Genomic DNA, 26240 nt, shown 5'->3' with positions numbered 1-26240 from the left:
TATTGTGTGAATGTTAGACTGAAATAAATTGCTGCACTTCATGCATCTAGACAGGCACAATAATTTGCTTTGTGATAGCATATTTGAAGTGACTTAATTGCTGAATGAGTTCAAGTGGGAAGGAATCATTGTGCATGGCATGCTGAACTACCTGGTGAAAAGTGGTATACGTGAGTTTAGCTGTGGTAGAGCTGGATAAGTTCCATTCTTTGTTGAGAATTTCTTGTACTGGTCTAGGTGGATGTGATCAGTTCTGTCCACGTTCGATTGTGTACATCCTCAGGCTTTGATCATTTCACCCAGCTGGGATGAAGTTTATGTTTGGGCTGATGTACTTTTGGCCTGTGAGAACTGAAAACCTATTTCCACTACTGTTTATTCAACCTGTTCTTATGCCACCCCTGTATTTCTAGGATGGTGATATCAATGACTCTACAAACCACTCTTGGTCTTCTTCTAGGAAACATCATTGTGATATTGGTGCATCAGACAGTTCTCTTTTCACTGTTAATTTAGAAAAAAAAAAAAAAAAAAGGAAAGTTTGGACATGGTTTTGATGATGTTTTGAGTAAGGACAAAAAGAGTAAATGGATAGCAGTAGAAGAGCAGAAGAATGAATTGTTCAATAAAGACAGTAATGTAAATGAGAGATTAAAATAATGTGAGAGCCTCAGGAGTAACTCAGAAATTACTTCTGTATTTTAATATGAAAGGGAGAGTTTATTGGTTTTGTTTACCAGTGATTTGCCTGAGTCTCTGTTGGAAGAGATCAGAGCGGTGCTGGGACTGCCACTGTTGCAATTCAGCAAACTCACAGAGAAGTGCCACATTCCTTTCCAGCTGCTCAGGTTGTGTGTTCCCAGCATGAATAGCAAAGAAAATAATGTGAGGAGGAACCCATGGTAGCAGAAATAGTAGAACAGACCCATGTGGCATGTACCATGGACGCTGGGCACGATCCTGTAATCCTCAATGTGAAAGTGGAGCAATGCCATTCCATCAGTTGCCCTTTTGTATTCCAGCGGACTATTTGGAGAAGCAAACACTGTTTGGCATGAGTCTGCCCCTGCATAATTTCATTACTATTATTGGATTTTATAGCACACAGAATAGAGACTCAGTTCTGAGCAGAGTTTAAGAAAACGTGTCTCCCATTTGTCAGCCTGGATTTAATTAGTTGTATTAACTGTAACAGTGAAGATTGAGCAAGCAGAACATGGCTACAGACCTGAAACATCAAGAAGCAGTTGCTCTTAGTGGACAGTAGCCTAGCTGATAATCAGTTTTTATGCTTCTTATTTTCTGTCAGTGCTAGTCAGGACTCATATCGATTCAGGACAGCATGGGGGGAGGGGAAAATTCCCAGGGAGGAGCTCATGCAGCTGCAGGTTGCTGTCTGCTGCTACTGATGTTCCCAGCTGTTGCTGTGTTAGTGTTCGTTCCAGTGCAATACTGAGGACTTGAGAGGATTAAAAAAAAAGAGAGAAAAGCAATGGAACCAAAATGCCTCAGAGCAGTTAGCACAACACAGCCAGGCACAGACAGCCACTGAAACACCTGCTTAGCTGAAAGCACATGAAATATTCAGCACTTGACCCACATTTGTGCTCTAACACTGCAGATCTGGGAGACTGGTGCACCTGGAATTTCTCTGGTGCATCTATTTCAGCCAAGCAGGTGTAAAAGTGCACTACAGCCCCAACAAGACTTATGTGTGCTCAGAAATGTATTGGTCTCTGATGGCAGAAGGGCCACATTCCAGCTTGAGGGAGACAGATGCACCTTTTTTGAAAACAAAATGACATAAATACTCTAAACCTGAATCTGACCTTAAGACAGTCTGTATTTCCATTTACTGGAGTAATAATCTTAGCACAAAGCATTTTGGTGACAAGATTTGTTTGTAGTAGTAAAATGCAAGAAGGTATTAAAATGAATGCAGCTACTCATGACTGAACAGGCAAGGTTTAATCAGGCTGCAGCCTGTGAGAAAAATGTGGCTGTCACACTATAGGTACTTCTCAGGCATGAGGGGCTGCTTTTCTAAATAGGCCGCTCATTACGGGCAGCCGGGCATCTACATTCTGGCTCTGTTCCCTGGAGTAAGGAACTGACCACGTTACTATTTGCAAACACAGGGTTCACTCGAGTGGTACTAAAAAGAGAAGAGGTGGGGCAAGTGGAGCCTTGAAAAGGAAAGAAGAGTCTCTCCAAGTCTGTGTGTGAAAAGTAACTGCATTTTGCAGGGCAGTACCTGGAGATCGCACTCCCTGCACTTCACTGAGGGCAGCGATGAAGTTTTCTGAGATTCTTGCTTTTAAGACCCAAACGGCAGCTCTGTGTGCTGTGAGGAAATTTGTAGTGGTCCTTGTGAGCATTAAGCTGTGTTAAATTTGTGGCGAGAGCGTCAGGCATTTCATACTTGGCTTCCGAAAAAGAAAAAAAAAAAAGAAAAGAAAGAAACAAGAGAGAGAGAGAGAGAGAACAACGTGTGTGGGGAAGAAATCTCCCAGGAATTTCTTCAAGGTTGTAGTCAGACAACGCTGGAGTGACAAGAAAAGCAAGGCAAAGATAAAGCTTTGTGCTGTGATAAGATGTCTGAGTGTAAAGCAGGAGATCACAGAGACCTTTTGGGATTACACATGTTCATCTCACCCTGGATATGACTGCAGACAATCTAGCTCTTCTCGAGTGACAGTTTAAAAAACTCAAGACTATGTTTCTCTTCCCTTTTTCTTTCTTGCCAGTGTTTTTTACCATTGGCTTTGCCAGCCCTTCGGTTCTGCAGCACTGGAACTGTCCTAATGGATACAGATTAAAAAGTGAAAGCTCTGTCTGTGTAGGTAAGTGGTGGATAATTCACAAATTAAGAAAAAAAGCATTTGTATTAATTTGACTGAACTTTATAATTATAATGAGTTTTCTATACAAATTGCCTGTGTGTTGTAGCAGCAGAATTGATAAAGCAGCTTCTCAGTATGTCTTCCTTTTCACAATGAATCTTTTGTTTAGTTTCTTATTCAGAAATCAGTCCCGTGTCTGCCAGATCAGCTATCAGAAAGCAGGTTGAAGGTTTAATGGGCAATAAGAGATCAGAACTGCTTGCTAGTCACAAAAATTCCATTGCATAGCTATTGTGTCTCTGTATTCTTACACACTCATGCACACATTTCTGCTTCTATGTATGTATAATTTGTGCCTGTATTTTTGTACTTCCATATGCATATAGAAAGTGAAAATTAATGATTGTGTATGTGTTCAAGTAAATACTTAGATATGGGCTGGATAACTTTAAAAACTGCTCTTTCTATGGATCATCTATATATCGGTGTGCAAATATACAGTAAATGACTCATACATTAAATAAAGATGTATTTGGAACTGTACTGCTAAAGTTTGAGGGAGTTGTATTACATTAACATCAGTTAGTATATATAGCCACCAGTGATTTGGAACATGTGAAATGCAGATTCTTACTGTTCACAAAGCGTAGAACAAAGCTGGACAGAAACCTTCTTCTCACCCTGCTACCTCAAAGGGCGTTTTTTTTTTTTTTCTGGTAAGAAGATAAGGAAATGTCCTGGAAGCCTTGCATCCAGACCTATTACTTTCATGCTTTTGCCTTAGTTACTTGGGCTTCAGAGACTGACTCAGTTCTTGACATGACTCCAGTGACTTAATAACAGGTGCCTCTTATGTATGTCCTGCCAAGAAATACCAGCTTGTAAGCAGAAAATAGAAGTACACTTTAAATGTCCACATATTGAGAAGAGGTAGGCATTTCTTATGTACAAATGATAAACTGACCAAAGGCTTGTCAGAGCACCAAGCACATCTAGGGTGCCTCTACAATGATTCTTGAATTCAGAGGAGGAACACGCTTCTGAAATTAAACTCCACACTGTTGCCTCTTACCATGCTTGCGTCCACATTGTGGAACAGTCTCAGAGTACATGATCTGGATTCCCTTTAGGTCAGCCTAGACCAAAAGGTGTACCCTAGGAGAACATCTGTCCTCTCAGCTGTTGATAGCCATTTGGTCCACAGGACCAGACTAGACCAGGTTCTCCATAACCCTACATGGAAATGTGTGCAATCTGGACATCAGATCCCCAGTAAAAGTTGCACCCTACAGAGCCTCACCTATAGGTCCACACTATTTACTAATGTGAACCTAGCTTGTGTGATCTAATTAGGATGTACATTAGTCATGACTTCTTCATTATTGGGTTGCCTTGTTAATACTTTGTGTATAATGGAGTAATCCTGAATTGAATTGATGGCTCTCTCCTTTGGGTCAAAATGTACTCCACATCCAAAAGTTGACAAGGTATTTTTTTTTATTTCAGGTGACCTATTTTGCACATTAATATGCATTATTCTTCCATTAATGGAGACATCATATTGCATCTTTTCTGTTAAAAATTAGGTATCCAATTGCTCTATTGGCCTTGAGGAGAATCTGGGTAAAGCACCAAAACAGAATGACCACTAGTTCAGCAGACAGTACAAGAAGAACTGATAGAAGTAGTCTTCTGCATAAGAGCTGATGTTACTGTGAGCAGTTCTGTGAAACATTAAAAAAAAAAAAAGAGCTATGCTAAGGTATCTTTTCCATTTGAGACCACTGATTTACAGGGGATTAAGCGAAGACAAAATTTTGATGTGAAATATTAGACTGAAGGATGCTTTGATGGAGTGGATTTCCTTTGTTCTTTCTTCAGTGAACTGGAGACACAAATTCTGTTCTGACCAGAAGAGCGGATGTGTGATATTCTAGTTCATTAACTATGTGAGATAGAGACAGTGGAAGCAAGTGGTAGGAAGCTGGGGGCAGACTTTGAAGGTAATAGTGGGGATGCAAGTGGTGAGTAGGAGACATGACTCATATCACTGAGCTGTGAACAATGATAGCAGGCTGCGAACTGTGGCTTGGCAACCATTCTTGGTGAGCTGTAATTAATATACCAATTGTAAAATACTCTGTATCATCTGTGACTGTGGTGGCATCCTGCCAGATGTAAGGACTACAGTGAATAGAGAAGCTGTCTCTTACAAACAGCACTGACTGGAAAGTGTTTTTCCAACTTTATAGAGTTGTTTTCCATACAGCCACTACAGATGAAGGCCTAGGCTTTGTTCTTCTTACATTGTTAAATAAATTCTTAATTAGTTCCTTTCATTTCTAGGGATATTAAAGGATCAAAGGCATCTCATCCTGTTGAAGGATAGTGAAATCTAATGCTAAATGTTTCACATAATTTTATACAGTTATTTCAGGAGACATTATTTGAATCCTGATTTGGTGTGCCAAGAGGGGAAAGACCTTTAAGTGGAGGAGAATGCATCTCAGAACAGCACAGTTTGTAAGAGACAAAATATGGGAGAACAGAGCATGAAATCAAAATAAGACTAGATTGTTGCAAGAGCATATCCATTTATATGAAATCTATGATGCAATTGGAAGCATTTTTTCTATTCTTGACATTGTCATCTTGACTTAATTTATTTTACACTGATGTGAAATGTGGGAATTGAGTTACAGTTAAATAACTCATCTTCCTTAGACCCTCATGAAAACAAAACCTTCTTAAAATAAAAATAGTTTTGGCCTTGCAATGATTCTTCCTACAAGGTAAAAATAGGTACATAGAGAGAGCTTTGATTCCTCAGATTGTTAACTATGTAAGCATTCATGGGATACCAGGAGATGGGTCTCATCCCTGTTGAAATCAAATGATTGTCCCTTCTTGAAGTATTGATTTAATAACACTGTTATTTTAGTCTCAGGGAATATAGATACTTTTCCCACTTGAAATTAAGAAAATGTCCCACATGGGTCCCACATGGTAGTATTTATTTGAAGGCACCCATAGAGCAGCCTCTTGCATTACCAATTTTCAACAGGACACTAGTGCCTGTTCCTCTTGGGCTACCAAGAGTATTATGTTATGAATACTACAAGATTTGTCATGTACCTTGGCTTCAGGCCTGACTTTGAGAGCTCATTCTGTAAGCTTTAACAGTGAAGAAAGATAGTTATTAAGAATATGCATATAAATAATATTGTAAAAAATAAGAAGGGAAAAACAACCCATGTCATTAAAATTGTACCTACCCACAGAACCTTACTCTACTGTCTCTGCTAACTTCTGACATTAACTGATAAGCTCTTTTCAATTCTTCAGCATGATGCACATTTCTACAGAGGTATAGCTTGCAACTGAAGGTAACAAGTGTATCTATCTAGGTCAACAATTTCAGTCAGATGCTTCTTTCTGTATCTCAAAATTTCCTCCTTTCTTTTTTGCTGTCCACCACTCTCCCATCGTGGAATGCTGGTGACATGGAATATTGAAGTATTCCTCTTTCATATTACATCTTTAAATTCATCTTAGCTAGCTAAATGCTGGCTTTAATTTGCTCCATGCAGCCTCACACTCTGTTTAGAAATCTTATGTTATTTTCTGAGAAATTTGAAATGAAACCTGGCAAATTCACAGACTCTGCAAATATTGCATGAGGAGCAGTAAGGGCCAGTGAAATGGGAATAATGTTATCTTCCCCTGTCATGACTTAGATTTAAGGGATAATCCTGTTGAGATCCCACTGTATCCCTGTTTTTTAGAAAATCTGGAGTTGAGGCACATTTGTTTGCCTTTTTTTCAGCAGCTATCTTCCACCTTTCTCACTTCATATTACACTTCCTTGGAAAAGTTGGTTGAAAGTACTGTTACCAAATAATAAACGGGAATTATTCTACTTGAACACAAAGGCCAAGCCAAAAGAAGTTTCCTACTGAATTCTCTGGAATTTGGATCCAGCTGATTATGGGCAAATACTGTCCTTACCTATAAAACCTTGGATCAAACTAGAAAGGAAGGAAATGTTTCACAAGAAATAACAGAATTGGCATCATACTACACGTGAAGTTTAATGCTGAAAAGGGGCGAAGGAGGAGATTTGAGGGCTACTACTGCAAGACCATCAATGTTTTTCTTAGTATAACAGATATTAATCTGATGTTCTCTTTTAAGCAAAAGTGATGACTTTCTAGTATATCATTTGAAATTTCCTTTTAAAAGCAGCTGAAAGACAATACTTGCTGATGCAGTTCAAAGAGGGATAAGTAATAGCATCATGAAATTCGAGCATCATGAAAGGCAACCCAAAAGCATTGTATTGAAAACTTAACTCTGGGATCTGGAAAGCAGAGGTCTGCTGGAACTATAATCATACCTTGGATGTGATTTAGTCATTACTAATTTGTGCATAACATATATTTTTCTATTCTTGTGGCTTTACTCTTGAATACTGAGTCCAGAAAGGTAGAATATTGAAGATATCAGTCCCTTGGGATCTTTTGCTGATTTTCTTCAAGATGTCTACAAATAGTTGCTCAATTTGAATTTGATTCTACTTTATACTACTAGTATTCCATTTTATTGCTCTAGCTTTTGTATATCTGTGATATGACTACCTCTGTAGCCCTTTCTTACTGTGATATAGGAGCACTCCCCTCTCAAAAACAGTGAGCAACTGGGTTGTACTCTAAATCTCATTTAAAATATTTAGGAACAGAGATACTAAGTGTGCCACTTCTATCTTACTGTGACCTGTTGGTAGCTGAAGCGTCTTCTCTGCTATCCTCTGCTTCTTTGGTTGTATGTTTTTAACCAAATAGTTAAAAGGATGGGTTGCTTTCTTTGTATCCCAGCTGAAATGTCAAGTTCAACTTTGTTGAAAAGGTTATGCTGGTGGCTAGATAAAGTGAATTCAATTCATCCCCGGTCGAAGTCCACATTAAACAAATTTGAGTGAGTGTGCCTATCTGCACGTGTATATTTTACATCTATAATCTGTGTGCTTGGAGCCATAATGAAAGGCGACTTCTGGCTCACTGTGGTTTCTCTGTGTCCCTGCCAGGCATACTAATACTTCACCTTCTGCAACCAGAGCATTTCTCAGGACTCTCAACAAAGCAGCATATTTGTATGCAAAGTCATTGAGGGCTGCCAACATCATGATGAAATGATTCATCGTTTTTGTTGATTTTCAAGGCATTTTCTGCATAAAGAAGCCTTTGAGAACAGAGCAGAACCTCATTTGTCCTTTCAGAACTGGCTGTCAGGGCACTGCAGACAGCTTTTGTGCTCCCTAAGCCGATTTCTTTCATAGGACAAAGTTCCCACTGGGAGAAGTGGTTGCCGGGAGATGTGAAACAGCTACAGCAGGATGCTGTACAACTATGTGCATTGCTTTGGCACAAGGAGCACAGGTGAAGGCATGGCAAGTTTCACTTTACGGATGTTGTGGTCAAGTTCTTCAAATCATTAGGAAACATTTATTTATTTATTTTCCATCCCTCCCACCCCCAGGCTTTACAAAAAGAAAGGAGTATTTTAAGAACAGGACTCTCTTCCACTGTTGTCAGAATGAACGTCAAGCATTAAGAATGTTGTGGCGTGTTTAACAGCAGCTCGGTGTTTCTTGTTGCTTCCTGTCTACCACTGGAAGGTTCATCCCTCGATACCTGGGTGTTCTGTCTCCACATGACTCTACTTGCATTAGCAATTAGTCTTCAGCTGGAATGATTGTTCACTTTTCAGTATGTGTGAGTTGTCTTAATTGTGTGAACTTTGCTAGCGGTGAAAACCGCCACACTGATAACCCTAAAATCCTCTCTTCAAGTACAACTACCTGGAGAAACAACATAAATACTTTTAACCCGAATGATCAGTGTGATCTTTCCTGGACAGTCGGTTCCATAGACTTGTACTGCTTAATGCTGGAAGAGACCACCCTGTAAACCGTGGGCCATTGTCCAGTTACCTTGGTATACAGCTCAGTATCCTGTGCTTGTTAAAGCATGTCTCCTATTCTGGTCTTGCCTTGAGAACTCCTGCTAGTGGTATTCACAGTGTCACAGGTTTTTTTTTTTTTTTGTGTTAGCTTAGCAGTTCCCTTACTGAATCACATTTTGTGTTAACTGAATTGAACTTTCCTCATTTCAGTTCTCAGCCATGAATCTTTGTTAATTATTTCCTGCAAGAGATTAAAGTGTCTCTCAGAAAAGCTGGTACTCTGTGAAGGTATCTGTATACTGTGGTCAAATCTCCTCCAATTTTCTTTCTAATAAGCTAAACAGACAGAGCTCTCACTTTTTTCACTGAGAAGCTGTTTTCTTACACTCAAATCATGCTTTTATCCTTACTGTGTACACTTTTTAATTTTTTAATCTTGGCTGAGGGAAAAGCTGCCCCTCAGAGCATCCTCCACTGTGCTTATCCAAGAATTACAGAAGGGTATGATGCCAACGACCTCAGGAAGTTGCTATCAGATGCATTTGATTTCAGTAGGAACTGAAGATTCTCTGGGCTTTTAGGGACCATTACCCACAGCGCTGAGTGCAGCAAAGGAGGGCCTGCCCCTTACTACAGAATGGGATTCTTAATGGGGACTTTGTAAAAAGTAAGGTCCTTAGTTTTCATATTTACTTCTATTTATTCTCTACCAGTAAAAAGTCAGATTTCCAATTAGTTTGTTTTTTGCCTTGGTTTGGGCTTGCTGATCTCAGAGTTTAATTTTTAAAGTGTTTCGTACATTTTTGAAACTCAAAGGGCTTGAACAAAAATGAGCTCACTGCCATGGCAGACTGCTGCTGTGCTGTTTTGTGAAATTTGGTAGTTTATTTTCAAAACTGTTATTGTGGATAGAGGGATAATGATAGCGGGAAGCAGCTGCAGGCAACATTTGCATAGCAAATGATTATGTAAATCACAGAATTGGAGTATGAGACGAGTCTGTTCCCTCTGTTTGAACAATTGGAGAGTGTAGAGTTTGTGTAGAGTGCCCAGACGCTGGGTAGAATGGTAATTTCCCTAGATAGTCTTCCCAAAAAATAAAGACCACTGTGTATGCAAAGGTAATCCTGAAAGCAATGCCTAAAGTAATACAGTAACCTTCCTTTCCTCTCTTAATGGGATATTTTGCACATAACTTTCTTGGTGAAGGGTTTTCTTTCTGTTTGCCCTGCACTGCTGTTTCTAGTTGAATTGCCCTGATCTTTTCAAAATCACATTTCAGATATTGATGAATGCCTTGAAGGTGGTCTGGGAACCTGTGACCAAACCTGTACAAATGTGCCAGGATCCTACTTCTGCTCCTGCTTGCCTGGTTACACCTTGGATATCGACAGACGCTCTTGCTACATGAATGGTAAGTTCATTTTTCTTTTTTACAACTAAAAAACATATTTTAGAGTTCAGATAGCAGTTAGCAATATATTTTGAAGTGAACTACATCTCACTGAACCCTACTCATGATACTAACTTAAATACTGCATATCAGTTCTGGTTTGGTGTCTGAAAAAAACCTGATGTGTGGTGAGGGGAAAGTGAATGAAGTATTGATGAAGACTGGATGGTACATGGTGGGAAACATGAAAGCACACACACAAAAAAAAGAAAACAAACCATGATTTTCTATTCAGCGAAGGTACTCTTCCTCTGTGTTCAGAATTGCGTTCACTCTGTTACCATGTCCCTACTTCTACCAGAATAAGACAGCAGCATGTAAGATTTTGCTACCTTCATCTCTTTTAATATGTTGGCATTGATGTTTACTCAGCATAATTAGGTTAGAGGCTGAGCTGTGAAATGCTAGGCAGGTAGTGATTATTTTTTGTTTAAAAAAAAACAAACAGGGCATTTTCATAATAAACATGAGTGCTAAAGTGAGGTCTTTTTCTCTCTTGCTCTCTTGAGGGTTTCAATTGATTTTTGAACATGTAAGATGCATTGACATTTAAAAAGATTTTAACCCTTCTGAGTGGAAAATATCCATCATTATGTCTTCTAAATAACCTTAATTTTGTATTCAACTGGGAAAAAAATGAGTTGGATTTTATTAATTGTATTAACCTTATATTGCATCTAGAATATGGTTTGGGAGTGCTCTAAAGTTCACCTCTCACCTCTCCCTGATGGTTTCCTGAATGTCTGGTTTTGGTTCCTGTCTGGGATTTGCCACAACTCCCTCCCAGTCCAGGAGTTCAGTTCTTCTTTTACTGACTAGTGTTCACCTGAGATTCTCCCTAATGTGGAGATGGGATGTGGCAGAGCTGGTTTTCAAATGAAGAGTTTGGAGATGTCCTTGAATTCCTCTGGATGTTGTTAGTCTCCATGATAATCAGTATTATACAACAATCAGAATTATTCTGTGCAGCTCCCATAATGTCACCAACATAAAGAGGCAGGGTAGATTTCTTCAATACTGCTTAAAAATGTATGGACATTTAAGTAGATCTTTTTTTTATTTGACTGCTTTGTAAACCATTTACCTTTGAACTGAAGAGACATGAAAAGAAACATATTAACTTGCAGTTTGTGCTCAGGTATCTTTCAAATAACAATCTTGCTTTATAATGTTGTTTCAACTTCTTTAGAGGTTATTACTGATATTTATAGTAGTAGTAATGGTAGTTGAGGGGTGATAAAATTTAATCCGAAATCTAATTGGTCCTCTGTGATCAGAATCAGATTTACTCAGCCCCTGTTCCATTTACAGCCCTCGTTTACAGGCTCCTGGGAAATTCAGAGAGTGGAAAGGACAAAAACAAAGTATAAAAATGTTCTTGGTCTTCTAGTTGGCGAAAATTCTTCAGTACAGCTGTCACATTCCTGAGATAAATTAACCTTGCTGCACTTCACTGTTCATTTACCATTTATGTAAAGCAAGTCTTCATAGTTTAAACATGCTCACATGGGATTCCTTGGTGGAAGTAGCACCAGAAAAAGGAATACAGTAACATCCTAAAAGCAGTTGTTATAACTGGGTAATAACCTGAATACTCCTAATACACACCATTTTAGTAGTCTAGAAATCAGAGTGCTGATCATCTTCCCTGTGAGCAGCAGTTAACTACACCCTGGTTGCTGTCAGAACTTGTTCAGTGCAGAAATCAAACTTGCACTCTTTCTTCTGCTGTGAAGGGGGCTGAATTCTTGGAAAAAAATAAATTCAACAAATTATTAGATAGATTTTAAAGCCATCATTCTGTTGGATCTGTATCAATGCTTTTATTTGGAAGTTCATAACAAGGGACTTTCTTGTATGCCATGGTCTGTTGTTTCAGGCAACCATTTTATAAAACCCAATGGTAACAACCATCACAGGACTTTCTCCTTTGAATGTGCTTCAATGGTATACTAAAGATTGGTCTCTGTATCTCCAAGTATGTGTTCTAATTAAAACTTTTTTCTGCAATCTCAGTTTCATTACTCAGGTCTTTTGATCTAATGGATTTTCAGCAATAAATGTGAATGGACCAATACATTTATGTCACGTTGGTCATTGATTCTCTTTAATGTACCTAGAAAGTTACCGTTAAGTATGAGTGAGAAGGTTAAATCTTCTACTTTGTCTAGGATAATACTGTTGAGAACTTGAGAAATCATATAATCGTTAAGACTAGAAAAGATGTCTAAGATCATCTAGTCCAACCAATTACCTACCCACCAGTATTGCCCACTAACCCATGTCCCTAAGTATTACACCTACAGAGTTCTTGTGCACCTCCAGGTATGGTGACTCCACCATCTCCTCAGGCTGCCTGTTTCAGTGCCCATCCACTCTTTTGGAGAATTTTTTCCTAATATCCAACCAGAAACTCAATGCAATGCAGCAAAAATGCAATGCTTATCCATTAACTGGTCTCTCTCTCTCTCTCTGTCTCTCTCTTTTTCTCCACACCAGACCCTGCACCATTCTTACTTTTTCGCCATGGAAGTGCAATCTTCAGAATTGATACTGAAGGGACCAATCATGAAAGATTGGTGGCTGATGCTGGTCCATCAGGACTGATGGATTTTCATTATACAGAAGAAAAGGTGTACTGGGTAGATTCAGAAAGGCAACTTTTGCAAAGAATTCACCTGAATGGCACAAAAAGAGAGGTAAAATCATCATCTCTCCAATTCTCTGAGTTACTGGGCATAAAATCCTGTGCAGAAGCACCTGCTCTTAGGTGCAATTCTACAGTTCCTGTTTATTGATACTTCAGACTTATTAAACAGTTTTTGCAGCCATAATGATTCTGTTTCTGAGCCTAGGCTGTTTCACTGACATTCACAGTACTTTTGTGTTTTCTGTGGATCAGCAGAAAGAGAGGAAACGTAGACAAGCCAAACCTTTGAAGACAATAACATCTTTATCAGTTTTAAATTAATCCTTGTCATTATGAAAGTTTGCCTTCCTGTTTGCCATAACTCAAACCACCACAAATGGTATGAGAAGAATGTGTTCGAATTCCTACTCTTTTTTTTCTCAATCTTTTTATCGGTTTCTATGGTTGCATAAATGCTTCTTTTAGAACTGCATCCTTTGTTCAGAAAAAAAACTGGGCAGTTCATTGCCTCTGTCTCATTAAAGGGAGGACAGGCTGGTATGTCTGCACTTCAGTACTATGAGAACCTTCTTTTATTGGACAGAGATTGCTATATTTTGCTGTACTCATGTGGAATCTTAACTATATATTTTAAGCTGTTTTTTAAGGATCAAATTCCAGCAACAGTGTGTTAGGCTGTCTTCCATCTGGATACCTCATTATGTTTGAAATGTAGGCAGAAATTGTAGCTAGAAGATGGGTCTAGTGTATCACGAAGAATATTTTCCCTTTTACCTGTGGTTCACTCATTCAAAAGGAGTGTAAAAGAACAAAAGGAAACTGAAAATGATTAAAAAAAAAGAAAGAGCAACAATACAGGTCTGAGAGAAAATGAAGCAGGCCAGTGCAATGAGATGGGAAATCTCAGTCAACATATTGAAAGTCAAACTTATGGTAACCCCAATTCTTCTTGTTGGCAATATTTGTTGTTTACAGAGATTATGTTACATAGACAAAGGCATTTCAGGATTTGCTATTGACTGGATAAATCAAGGCATTCTCTGGGCCAACAGACAGAAAGCAACCATAGAAGCAACAGACATGAATGGGAAGAAACGTCGAGTTCTTCTAAGAAATATTGGCCAGCCCACAAAGATTGCCATTGATGCTGAGCAAAGGTAATTTTAACTAGGTTAGTAATTTCATTAAAGTGAACTCTAATTAAGTACTGTGACTGTGGTTAATCAACTGTAGAGATACTCTGTGCATGGTGTTTTATCTGTTGTACAATACCTACTTGAATGTTGACAAAATGATAGAATCATGGAACCATAGAATGGCTTGGGTTGGAAGGGACCTTCCAGTTCTGACTCCCTGCTGTGTTCTTGTTGCCTCCCACTAGGTCAGGCAGCCCAGGGTCCCATCCAGTCTAATCCAACCCCATCTAACTTTCAGGGATGGAGTATTCACACCTTTTCTGGGCAGCCAGTGCCTCAAAGTGAAAAATTTATGTCAAACATCTAATCTAGATCTCCCTTCTTTGGAAGTAATGAAATAAAAAATTAAATATAGAAGAAAGAACAAGGGAAGTGTGTGAGAGATGGCTACTGATGTCTAATGCAGAATCGATACCTATTGGTTATCAGAGCAAAATTCATTGGTGAGATTTGAGGGTCTGGTAATTCTTTCTCAAAGAAAACAGAGTTTCAGGGCAGTGGGAAGAAGACTTGGGGCAGCCAAGGCTATAATGCCTGCACATGCTGGGAGTTCTTTAGTTCCCAACCTGGCACATTTAGACTAAATTAGTGTATTTTCATTTAAAATATGCGTTTTTTCTGATTTGCTTTTAATATAGTGCTTACTAGTTTTCAAAATCTTCGAGTCCTTAAATCCACTGTCAAATGCTGTATATGGATATGTTACAAATGTCATAATGGAAATATATTTCCTGAACTCACACAAGTGTTTGTGGAGACTCAAGTTTGTATATTCACCTAGCTGTGATTCACCATGCTCTGAAACTATACTTATATGCTTACAGAGCAACCAGTAAACAAGTAATAAACTATAAAGAAAATAGATTCCAAGGATTCTGATATCATATTTCTGTCCTGGTATGTTTTGCTTGTATGGAAATTCTAAAGGCTTTATTTCTAATTTGAATTAAAAAATATATATATTTATGAACAAAGGTATAAACATTATCTAAGTCTGATGCTAACAGTGTCTTTCCTAAAGCCTGTGCAACCCTTAAGTAATGCAAGTCAGCATGATGCCTTAGTAAAAGTTTTTCTTAGTGAATGTGCCTAGATATTAGCAGTAATAAGATTGTCTTACTATTAATAATTTGACTATAGCTCTAAGATTTTTTTAATGGTATTTAGAAGTGCTAAAAAATCAGGATTAAAAATAAAAGAGGTAAAATAAGGTAAATGCTGGCAATTACTCCAGCTGTCTTGTAATCTTAGTTCTTCTCTCTTCCTGTTTGTTCATATCACAAACTCATTTGCAAAATATCTGCACAGAGACTATAATTACTGCTGTTTCCTAGTTTCCTAATTGACAAAATGTGAATATTTGCATTTATTCAACCTTCCAGAGCACTGAAGTTTCTTAAATAACTAAAGGTGGTGTAGAAATGTAAGCAGATGTTAATGGATTTTTAAAAATGGCAGTAGAAAGCTGGACTGTCCTTCTGGAAACTTGTTTTTGCATGTAAAAAAAAAACTTTGAAAATCTGTGATGACTGGAGAGCATGTGACGGAGAAAATCTATGGAGGCAAGGGTTGATTCTTTCTACTTGTTTAGTATAATCTCTTGCTGGTGAGATCTAATCCTTTTCGGGGTCTTTAACTATAGATTAACACTGTAAAGCTGGCTTTATGCTACACTGTTTCATACTGTTAATGTTGCAATTTTGTAAAGATGAGGCAAAATTATGAAGTGTTTTGTAATTTTTGTGCATAAGCGTAAGAAGCTAAAGCAAAGAATCTAAACCCAAGCCTTAAGAAATAAAACAGACAAATGAGGGTTAGCTTGCTCTGTTATAAGAACTGTTGCTAACCTTGGTCAAATCATTAAATCTTAGTTCTGATCCATGAATAACCTGAGATGTAAGTAGGCTCAGTGCCGAACTTATTTGGATATTGGAGCTTTATTTTGACAGGACCTTAATTTAACAACATTATAGGCTGGCTGCTATAACCAGGAGGAAGGTAGAAGGAAATGGTTTGGTATTTCTAAGTACCACTGTGTGTTGTGTTGGTCTTGAATTTTGGGAGGTGACTTCCTCTCCAGAGGCAGAGGGCAACAAACATGTGCCTCAAAGACATGCCTTTTCCCAAGTTTGAAGCAGTCCACTGTAGATTTCAGAGTTTGTTCTAGTTTCCCTCTTTGGCTGCATGGCAGAACAAAGCAGGGAAAGACATGATTGTACCTCGTGGTTAAGCTAAGCTGACTCCTCCTTGACATGCATGATGTAAATGTCTAGTATCTCATTGCTTCCTGAACAATCATGAAGTTGCTGATAGAAACACATTAATTAAAACAGGAGAAAAATCTAACAAAACTTAGTGGCAATATTGATTCCATTAAACAGACAACACATTGTTGGCAAAAATGATTTCCATTCGAAGTAGACCTATGTTTTGAGAGGCATATATGGGTTTTTCCTGGAAGAATTCAATATGTATTAAAGAAGCCCATTGCTTTACTATTAGTTTTGGTTCTGGATGCACTTTGGTAAGACTGAGAAAAGTCCATACATAGGAGCAAGGAATACATAGCAGTGATGTGATCTTGTAAGCATATAAATACTTTTTTTTTTTTTTTTCCGAAAACATTCCTCTTTCCTACAGAATACTGTTTTGGTCATCAGATGGTACAGTTTCCAGCATATACCGTGTGTCCCTCAATGGAAGTGATATGAGAAATATTCTAAGAACCACAGAAATAATAAAGGCCATCTCACTAGATTTGGTTGACATAAGGCTATACTGGATCCAGCATGATCATGGGAAAGAGATTTCCCATATTGGATCATGTGACTATGAAGGGGGTGCTGTTCGTTTGCTCCGAAGTTCTGGACGGTGAGTTTTTCTGGGTTGTCAGAAATAAAACTGTAATTTCCTAGGCATGCAGTTAAAGAGAGCATAAGGGGACTTTTATTTTGTTGCTTCATAATGCCATAATGCATATACATGGTTTGTAACTGCAGTTCTACTAATGCATAAAAAAACAACTGTTGGATTCACTGCAGATAATACTGCCACTTAGTACTCTCCATCTTCTAAGCTTTTAGCAAATGATAACTACTTAATCCTCAGAAATCCTCTTGGAGTGTTTATTAGTGGCCTTTTTCTGCAGATAGAGAAGCCAAAAGCAGAGAGCTTAAATGATTTGTCCAAGGTCACCGTAGGTTAGCTCAGGTGTCTGACCTGTGCTCAAGAGCCTGAGCTCTTTCAGGTCTTCCCTGTCCTCCTCTAAACCTGTTGTCCTTCTCAGCTGCTGTTCAGGGAGGTGTGAGTGATGCCCTGTGCTCAGGCTCTCCAGAGAATGTCAGCAGATTTGCAGTTACCTTCATCTCCCCAGTGCCTGGCTGAGCGCAGCAACCAGACAGCTTTCAGGAAAACCCTATTCCCGTCCTTCCATCTCCACTCTAATTTCTCGGTACAGCCATAATGTTCAGAGAAGGCACTTTTCAATGCCACATTGGGAAATGAGGAGAGTTTTCTGGCCTAAATGCTTCAACAGAGCAAATGTCCATTTTAATTCTTTAGTTTAATTCTAGAAGCTGTCTCTGTCAGCTGAGTCAGTCTTAAACAGCGTCTCTTATACCCTGTGAGAAATGATCACAATTTTTGTAGCTGTTTCTTGTAAATCTGATGGATTCTGAGTGCTGGGAGTATCTCTGGCATCTCATCTGACTCTCACATATACACTATAAGAAAATAAAAGCTATTTACAGTGAACTTGACTTAATGCATGCCTCAGAAAATGTATGATTCAGTATAGACTGGAATCAGATGATGTGCCATTTCATACTTATTTCTCAATGTTGTAGGTATCAGTTGCTTGGTATGTCTCTCTTTGCTGACCACCTGTACTATTCGGAGTTGAAGTCTGGTACAATATGGACAGCCAACAAGTATACTGGAAATATTGTAGTCACTATTAGTCTGAAACCATCACTTTTTCCACCTGTGGAGATAAAAGTAGTGCATCCATTTAAACAGCCTGGTGCAAGAACAGATCTTCAAGAGTTTGGTAAGTAAACTGTGATGTATTTGTGAGAGTAACAATGTAGTACACATTGACCTTTCACAGTAGTATTTTTCTCCTGCAAAATTCCAGGCCTCACTAAAGTCAGTCACCAGGTTTCCCTCAACTTCAGCAACTCATAAGTCTACAGTTTCAGTAAGGAGCTACTGAGCATTAAATGTTCGTTTCATTAAGATGAATACATATGGAAATAATTCAATGATCTCCAGAGGTCTCTTCCAGCCCCTGTGATTCTAACTTTTCTCCAGTCATATTTTTCCCTTCCCTTCCAGTTTTTTTCCCCTCTCCTTCCACTTTCCTTTTCCTTCCTTTTATTTTTTCACAAAAAATATTTTTATACTTTACTTCTAAATATAAAGAACATACAGCTTTTTAATTTTTCTTTTTTTGGTGTGTGTACATTATATTCATCAAATGCCAGTTTTCTCCTGGAAAGTTTAATGTAATGCACATCTAAATACCTCTGATTAACTATTATGGCACTGAAGGATTTTAAGAAGAATATAGTATGACCCACAGGTGATAGTGTGGATGTCTCAGCTTCACTGAATTAGAAGTCATCTTGTTTAAGACAGGTCTGAAGCTGCCATAGTAGCTATTAAATGAGAGCCCTAGGTGTCTTTAATTGGTATCATTTGCAGCCTGCAGTATGAGATAGCCTTGCCACTGCACTTTGCTGTGGGATCAGAAGATGAAAGTTGATTGCAGATAGCCTTACTTGATGATTCCTGTTGAGGCAGGAGGAAGTGGAAGGGGCCCAGGGAAGATAGTGTCTTGCTTTCTGATCTTGGGAAAGCAGACATAAAGTAACATTGTTTTAACTGAATGTCACCAGTTTTCCTTTGACCTGAAGAACTGAGCATGTAAACATTTGGGAGTGTCAAGCAGTGTTGCAGAACTCCCAGGGGAATATGGTCACAGGTGGGAGAAAGTGATGTGTGCTTGTATGAGCAAAAATGAAACTATGTCTGTCTCTTTTGAGACACTTTGAAATATCTACTATATAACAGTCTTTGTCTTTCTTCATGCCAGCCAATGGCTTCATGAAGTATCGTGCTCTATCTCTTTCCTGAAACATGGGAAAAACAAAGTCTTCAAGAGAGCTTTCCCTTCCAAGTGTTTTGTTTGCAGTGCAAGGATCTGTTGAGATGAAAAATAGAAAGTGATCTTGGAAATCAAACACGCTTGTAATCTCAGGGGACCTTCATTCACAGGCAATACTGGTACTGTGCTTTCTTTGAGAAAAACAGTTGGGTTGGCAAATTAAAGCTCTTTCTTCGCACATTTGGTGCATACACATGGTGCAACTATGAAAGGGAGCATTTGTGAGGTAGACAGTGTAGTGACATGTCCACACATGGCTCAGAGTTGTTGCAAAGATTCCAAAATTTGGAAGGTCCCAAGTGTTTTCTCATGAAGCCTTCTTGGGTACCACCTGTTGCCATATCTACTTTTTCATGAAGGTGGACAGGGAGAAACAGTGACTAAGAAAGGTAATTCATGACAGCATTCTCCTGAACCTCATGGGCTATTAGTTGTTACTTATGTTCTCTCCACAAAAGGATGTAGCATAATGCTCATTGACTACAGGCCCTTAATTCTTCCACCAGAACATGTTATTTTCCAATGTTTCTCTTTCCACTGTCAAGAGAAGTTGTCCCCACCTCTCTTTAATAAATTAAATATTTGTGTTATTAAATGCCTTGCATTATTTACTCCTAAAATTCCACCATGTCTATGGTAGCATTTTCAGCAGTAGTTCTATTTGATTCTAAATACCTTGTAAAAATGTCTGGGAAGTGATGGAGTAGAAAGAAGCTTAACAGGCTGAATCCAGATGAGCCTTTTGGACTTTGGATGAACATTGCTTGGCCTATCCAGTGCAAGAACTGATATGAAAGAAGGGCTAATGAGCCTGGAGTACAAATGAGATTTATAGCTGATCTTACAACAGAGAAACCTGGAGATAAAAGCATACCTAGACTAATTGGATGCTCTGTACAAGATAACAAAGTGTATGTTACACTGTAGTGTCAGCTGTGAATTATCAGGCCTTCTTTAAAGCAGATACCAAATGAGTCCTTACTAGAAGTGCTCAACTGATATGATCAGATTTTTGACAGAAATTTGGATTATTTATTGTACTGCTTACATTTCTCATGTCCCCTTTTTTATCTTCTCTTTCAAAAGGCTTTCCTGAACTGATCAGGGACAATTAAGTAGGGAGAAAAGCATTAATTCAGCTGTGGGATTTGCTATAACCCCACACAACAACTTTGGCGTGGTAGTATCTGGAAGATGGCCTTTAGTTTAATAGAAATCTCTTTGATAACTAACCCTAGATTTGATGTCAGTATGTGCATTTACAAATGCCTGTTGGAATGCTCTTTCCACTTTTATTAATGGATCATAAGACGCTTTAATTACTTTAAAATCTCAAATGCTCCCTTTGGAATTTTTAGAAAATATCTTATCTGACAGATTAATAAGTTAAGAGGAAATGTTATTCAGAACTCCCAGGATATATATATATAATTAATTATCAAATATATATATATATATAATTATCTTTTTTTTTTTTTTTTTTTTTTTTTTTTTTTTTGAGGAATTACTTCCTGTTTCTTTACAATGTGAGATTCTGGTGTCAGGCTATCATCTGAGAACAACCATTTCCATTCAAAAAGTGTTAGGGTAGGGGGCAGTGAGAAAATAAGATTCATAGTGACTATTCTTACAGAAAAGATTATCTTAACATTTTTGTGATTTATGACTTAGGATCTATTCACTTTTAGTTTTGAGATGCTGCCTTGAGTATCATCTGGTATTGTTTTGAGATTGCATATATTTGCACTGCTGTCATTGTAATTGCTCTGTATTTGGAAGTTAGACACCTCACCATAATATCTTCCTGATTCAGCTGCAATAGAGATGAAGATAAAGGGACTAGCTTGTACATTCAAAACAGGTTCTACAAAAAGATAAGGTCATATTAAACTAAATAAGATTCAAGTTTCTAATAAGCTAACATGCGTAATAGCCCACATAATATCCATCTAGTCATCCATTCATTGTTTTTCATTTAGCAATGTGATTTTTGTTAGCAAAAAATTAATCAGCCTGATGCAAATATGTCCACTCCTGATGCTTTCAGCCAAGATGAAGTGTCTATCTAGGAAATTAGTTCACTCTTTTATAGATGTGATCTGACATTGCTACTGATGGCCAGTTTTTCTTCCTCTGTGGCTAGCAAAAGACTAAATGCTAAAATTTAATATTATGCTGGTGTCCATCTCTTGGAATTAAAATGTTGAACTGGAGACAGTATAAGCAATTCTTTCAAAGCCAATATCTTCCTTGCTTATATGAACCTATGATTCCCTGTATTACACATACAGTAGAGGGCAAGCACAGAGTTGTGTGTGGGTGGCTACATACCCATATCCAGTGGCAGCAGTCCAGCTATTCTTAGCTTGGAAAAGGGGCAAGCAATCCTGGAAGAAGATTAGAAAGATTAAAACAAAAATAATATTTTATGAGACAAAAATAAGAGCATGAGTGTTGCATATCTGCGGAAGCACCATATCAGCTACCAGTGGAAGGTAACTGAGCTGATACAAGGCTCTACCAATCCTTCCTGTGGAGAGAGATGCTTCAGTGTCTGTTTCCCTTGTTCTGTGAAGAGAGTAGTAGTAAGGCTTCTGTTGTGGGCTCATCTTTTCTTCCTCTGAAGGAACTTACTCTTTGTCTCTGGAAAATGTACTCATTGTTCTACAAGCACTTTAATTTTATAGTGATTTTTTGTTTGTTTTTTTGACTTTACCAATAATAAGTTATTACAAAATAAGTTCCTCAGGTTGAGCAAATAACTGTTGAGAAGGAGAGAATGTGTCACTGAGAATCTTTGCTCAAAACAGTTTCTCCTTGAACAGAAGGTTACATTTACATTATGTTTGGTCTTCCAGAAAAAGGAATCTGTGATTTGAACAAAGAAAAGTGCAGAAGAAGAATCTGTAGACCGGACTTGAGAACTCATCGATGTAAATGTTCTAGTGGCTTTATTTTAAGTCGAAATAAGCAGTTTTGTGAAGGTAATACTCTAAGCTTTATTCCACTAGATGAAAAGATTCCTCTGCTCTTTTACTTTATTCTAATCTTGAGGATGAAGAAACACTCTGAGGTGCCATGTTAGTGTCCTTCCATGTTCTAAAACAGTCTAAAAAGATACAACAAAATGTCATAAATGCTGTCCTTGTGAGAAACGTTGGTCTTAGCCTAAGAAGTTGCCATTCTTATGGGTCCTGATAAAATTAAGAATGGATTGTATCACCAAAGGTGAAATGTTGAATAATATTGGAACACAATGGATGTTTTAAAGCCTCACCTTTAAAAATTGCATTAATTCCTAAAAAGTGTAAATCTTCAAGTCAGGATTGCTTTAATCAAAGTCTAATATTAATAATTAAGGTTAACATCTTCTGTAAGCATTTTCACTGCAGGACCAAAGTTGGATAGATATAAAGAAAACAAAATTATGAGCTTAAAACATTTACAGCAGCCATGTAATTCTCAGGAAATTATACAGAATTATTTTCCAAAATGGAACTTCTGAACCACTTCCTTGTTTTGAGAATTTTTCTGAAGTCATGTTGGAGCCATTTTTAAAAAAAGATTTTTTGTCAGAGGGAAGTATCTAATGTGAATTTTTAGGGTGCACACAGGACTCTGACACTGGAATCTGTATTGGGAAGCTATGCTTTGCCTCTGGACACACATACTGGGCACATACAGCTTGAATATGTTGCTTGAAGGCTTTTGAAGTTTATTTGAATTAGGTATGAAGACTTGCTTTTAAAAAACTATTTACTAGGACCAACATATTTTAAGGGGAAATGAGATATTTTTTGAAGACTGTTAGTTTGCTTTGTTAACTAATTTCCCTGACATTGGCTTATGACTGTATTCTGACACAGTGAGTGTTTCTTTTGACAGATATCAATGAATGTGGCTTCTGGAATCATGGTTGTACTCTGGGCTGCGTGAACATCCCTGGTTCCTATTACTGCACCTGCCCAAGAGGTTTTGTTCTGCTGCCTGATAGGAAAACATGTCATGGTAAGTATCACCGATTCAAAGACGTCTATGGTATGATTGGATATAAGGAAGAATTGTATTACAGTAAGGGTAGTGAGGCACTGGCACAGGTTGCCCAAAGAAATGGAGGATGCCCATCCCTGGAAACACCCCAGATCAGGCTGGAGGGGCTCTGAGCAACTGATGGAGTTGTAGGTGTCCCTGTTTGTTGGAGGGGAGTTGGACTAGATGGTCTTTAAGGGTCCCGTCCAACTCAAACAATTCTGTGATTCCATAATATTGGAGGCAGTCCTTGTATAACTCTGAAGCCTCTGGAAGTTTTGCATGTTGCATTGCTTCTCTCTTTTACTATACAAGTAGGATCAGCTTAAACTGTGTGAACCAAGAACAGATGACATATTTAAAGAATTAAGTCACACGTGAGTAATCGTGTATGCCTGTGCCTCTTGGAGAGCAACGTGGGTTCAGGTTTCATGCATCTATGTATCTGGTTCTAGATGTGTGCTTGCAGCTCCCATGTTGAGTTATGGCCATAAGATTTTCAGTATTTGCTGAGATGTTTGCTAGCTGGCAACAACTTTTCTTCTGTAATGTAGCATTATGCATACTCAGCCTACAAATGAATCAAGTCTTTCTAGAACATAAAATGTGAAATTCAACAAAGTTTTCAGGTATTGGGATATCACTAGTCACTTTTCTACTTTAGAAGGATCATGTAAGGGTCCTCCTTCCTTGTTTCCACAGGAATGAAGCATTACTGTTCATTCTCTTTAGAAGTGCCAGTACACAGCAGTGGGTTCAGTCTGGATTGTGGCAGGACACAGGGCACATTAAATATCAACACTAATGTCTAAATATAGGCAAGCAGTCTGTTGTTTTTTAAAGCTCAAAGAGGCATTTCTCCTCTTAAGTCCAAGCCAGGTACAGGACTCAGGGACCTAAGTGTGGGTGTCCAGGCTATGGGAGATGGCTGCATGAGGCAGTCAGATGTGACAGAAGAACAGTGGCCAGAGGCTGTTGGGTGGTGCAATGTCCCCATGTGTCCGAGATTACACATTCCTACTCTGGATGACTAAATTGAACTCTATGCCTAGTTTGAATGCTTCAAATTAGACAGAAAATGCAGTTTTTCTAACAGTTTAGGGATGCAGAATGGGCAGTATAACTCCATAACCACTGCAGCACAGGCCAGATATGTCACCATCCTACGTACCTTGAGACTGTCCTGTACACAGCTGTTCATTCAAAGCCACGTGCTCTGGAGGGAAATAAACATGGGATCATTTTCTTCACCCTCTTCACTCAGCATAAAAGGTTAGAGCAATCCAGTTCAGAGCACAACTGTCTGGGAGGAGTATTTACAACAGCTACGCCCCATTTAAGCTGGTCTATGCAGCTGGTTCTAAAAAGAAAATGTGTGAAAGCTGTGTTAGTTGCAGAGTGCTGCCATGTGGTATTAGAATGGGGCCGCAAAGCAATGCAGAACTACAGGGCAGAGGTGAATGGAGAAGATCCCATGGACCTGCATAGAAGAGGGAATTGTTGGTTTTTCATTCTTATCTTCACATTTTTCACATTAAGTCTAACTTCCTCATATATTGGAAGCTTGATCCACTGTTGATAAAATGTAAAATGTTCATTTTCTTATGTGTTTCTATTTTAATATAACCCCTTCATAAAAAATTGTAAATTTTGGCTAGTCAGTGTAATGGCTTCATGACACAGCCATAAGTTTGGGTTTTTCCTTTGTTTTAATTAAGAGAGGGTGAAAAAATTGGAAAAAGGAAAACAAAAATGAAAACCAACCAAATAACAACTTTGAAAATTTTAATACATCTTTTGAAGAAGGTTTAGTAAATACTTCTATTATTTATTTATTTTTCCTCTTTATATTACTGTAGAGCTAATTTCCTGTGTAAATAACGACACTGAATGTAGCCACGGTTGCCTTCAGACATCTAAAGGGCCTGTTTGCTTTTGTCCTGAAGGATCTGTACTCAAAGAGGATGGCAAAGCATGCACAGGTAAGTGCTTAACTTTTTTTTTCTAATGGTAATGACTGCCAAACTCAGTTTGTTCTTGGCACAGAGAGCCAGAAGTAAATGGTGGCACTTTACAGTCATTTTGCACAGTTGTAAATGACTATACAAAATAGGAGGCAGTGGAATGTCCGGCTCTGAGCACTGAGATGTTCAAAATTCATCTTTATTTTTAATACATGCTTAATAGCAACAGCATCCAATATTTACGGGCCAAATTCTTCTGCTGTCAGCACAGAACAAGGCATCTCCCAGATGCTGGTTGCAGGTGACATCTGCAGTTTATATTTGATATGAATCATAGGACAGACAGTACGAAATCAGGGCTTGGGTGAAATCTGAAGGTTAATTTTATAAGCATTGACCAACCCAGGCTCTGAGTCACTCTAACTTGCAGCAGTTAGAGTTATTCCATCTACCTAGAATGGAATTTTGGAGTTAGAGTATTTGGAGAAGCTCCACCCACTCATCTGTCATTCTGAATTCTAGCAGCTCTCCAAATTCAGGGAGTTGTACTTTTCAGCTGTATTTTTGTAAGTCTAGGGGTCAAGATAGCACAGCTAATGCCAGACTCATGCCTTCATAAATCCCCTTCTGCTTTTATATCTGCTACTTACTTCACACTGTACCATACACATGTAGCAGCGTCATTGTTTTGCTGGGGATGCTCCACTGAATAAGCTCAGGCCAAGATTGTACAGCTGCAGGAAAAATGAATGGTTTCCTTCCATCTTGCCTAAAATCTTGCCTTGTTAGAAAGCCACTGTATTTCACCAGGTCACCATCCTCAATTAATTAACTTGGATAACAATGTTGATTAGCCATTGCTTTGCATGGAGTGGCAACTCTGATAGAATTTGTTACCATTTTGTTTTGGGTGAGATTTCCATGAATGAAACAGTTCTCAGAACCAATCAACACATGGAAGTCTGATCATATATCCC

General features: G+C 38.3%; 1 protein-coding gene across 1 annotated transcript in view; it reads left to right on the top strand.

Moving 5' to 3' along the window:
* The first annotated feature begins 2202 nt into the window (after window positions 1-2202).
* Window positions 2203-26240, top strand: part of EGF (epidermal growth factor) — a 52609-nt gene continuing 28571 nt past the window's right edge. Inside the window, exons 1-9 of the mRNA XM_065736889.1 lie at window positions 2203-2843; window positions 10087-10218; window positions 12757-12956; window positions 13883-14064; window positions 16744-16974; window positions 17949-18151; window positions 22129-22254; window positions 23156-23278; window positions 25159-25281. Coding sequence (XP_065592961.1) covers window positions 2717-2843; window positions 10087-10218; window positions 12757-12956; window positions 13883-14064; window positions 16744-16974; window positions 17949-18151; window positions 22129-22254; window positions 23156-23278; window positions 25159-25281 — 1447 coding nt within the window. The 5' untranslated portion in view covers window positions 2203-2716. The remainder of the gene's footprint in view (window positions 2844-10086; window positions 10219-12756; window positions 12957-13882; window positions 14065-16743; window positions 16975-17948; window positions 18152-22128; window positions 22255-23155; window positions 23279-25158; window positions 25282-26240) is intronic.

Source organism: Cyrtonyx montezumae, unplaced genomic scaffold, assembly GCF_038088225.1.
Source record: "Cyrtonyx montezumae isolate F1298 unplaced genomic scaffold, pur_monq_1.0 scaffold_2, whole genome shotgun sequence".
In the NCBI taxonomy this organism is placed as follows: Eukaryota; Metazoa; Chordata; class Aves; order Galliformes; family Odontophoridae; genus Cyrtonyx; species Cyrtonyx montezumae.
The sequence above is the reverse complement of the archived record's forward strand: the minus strand, read 5'-3'. Positions and strand labels throughout refer to the sequence as shown.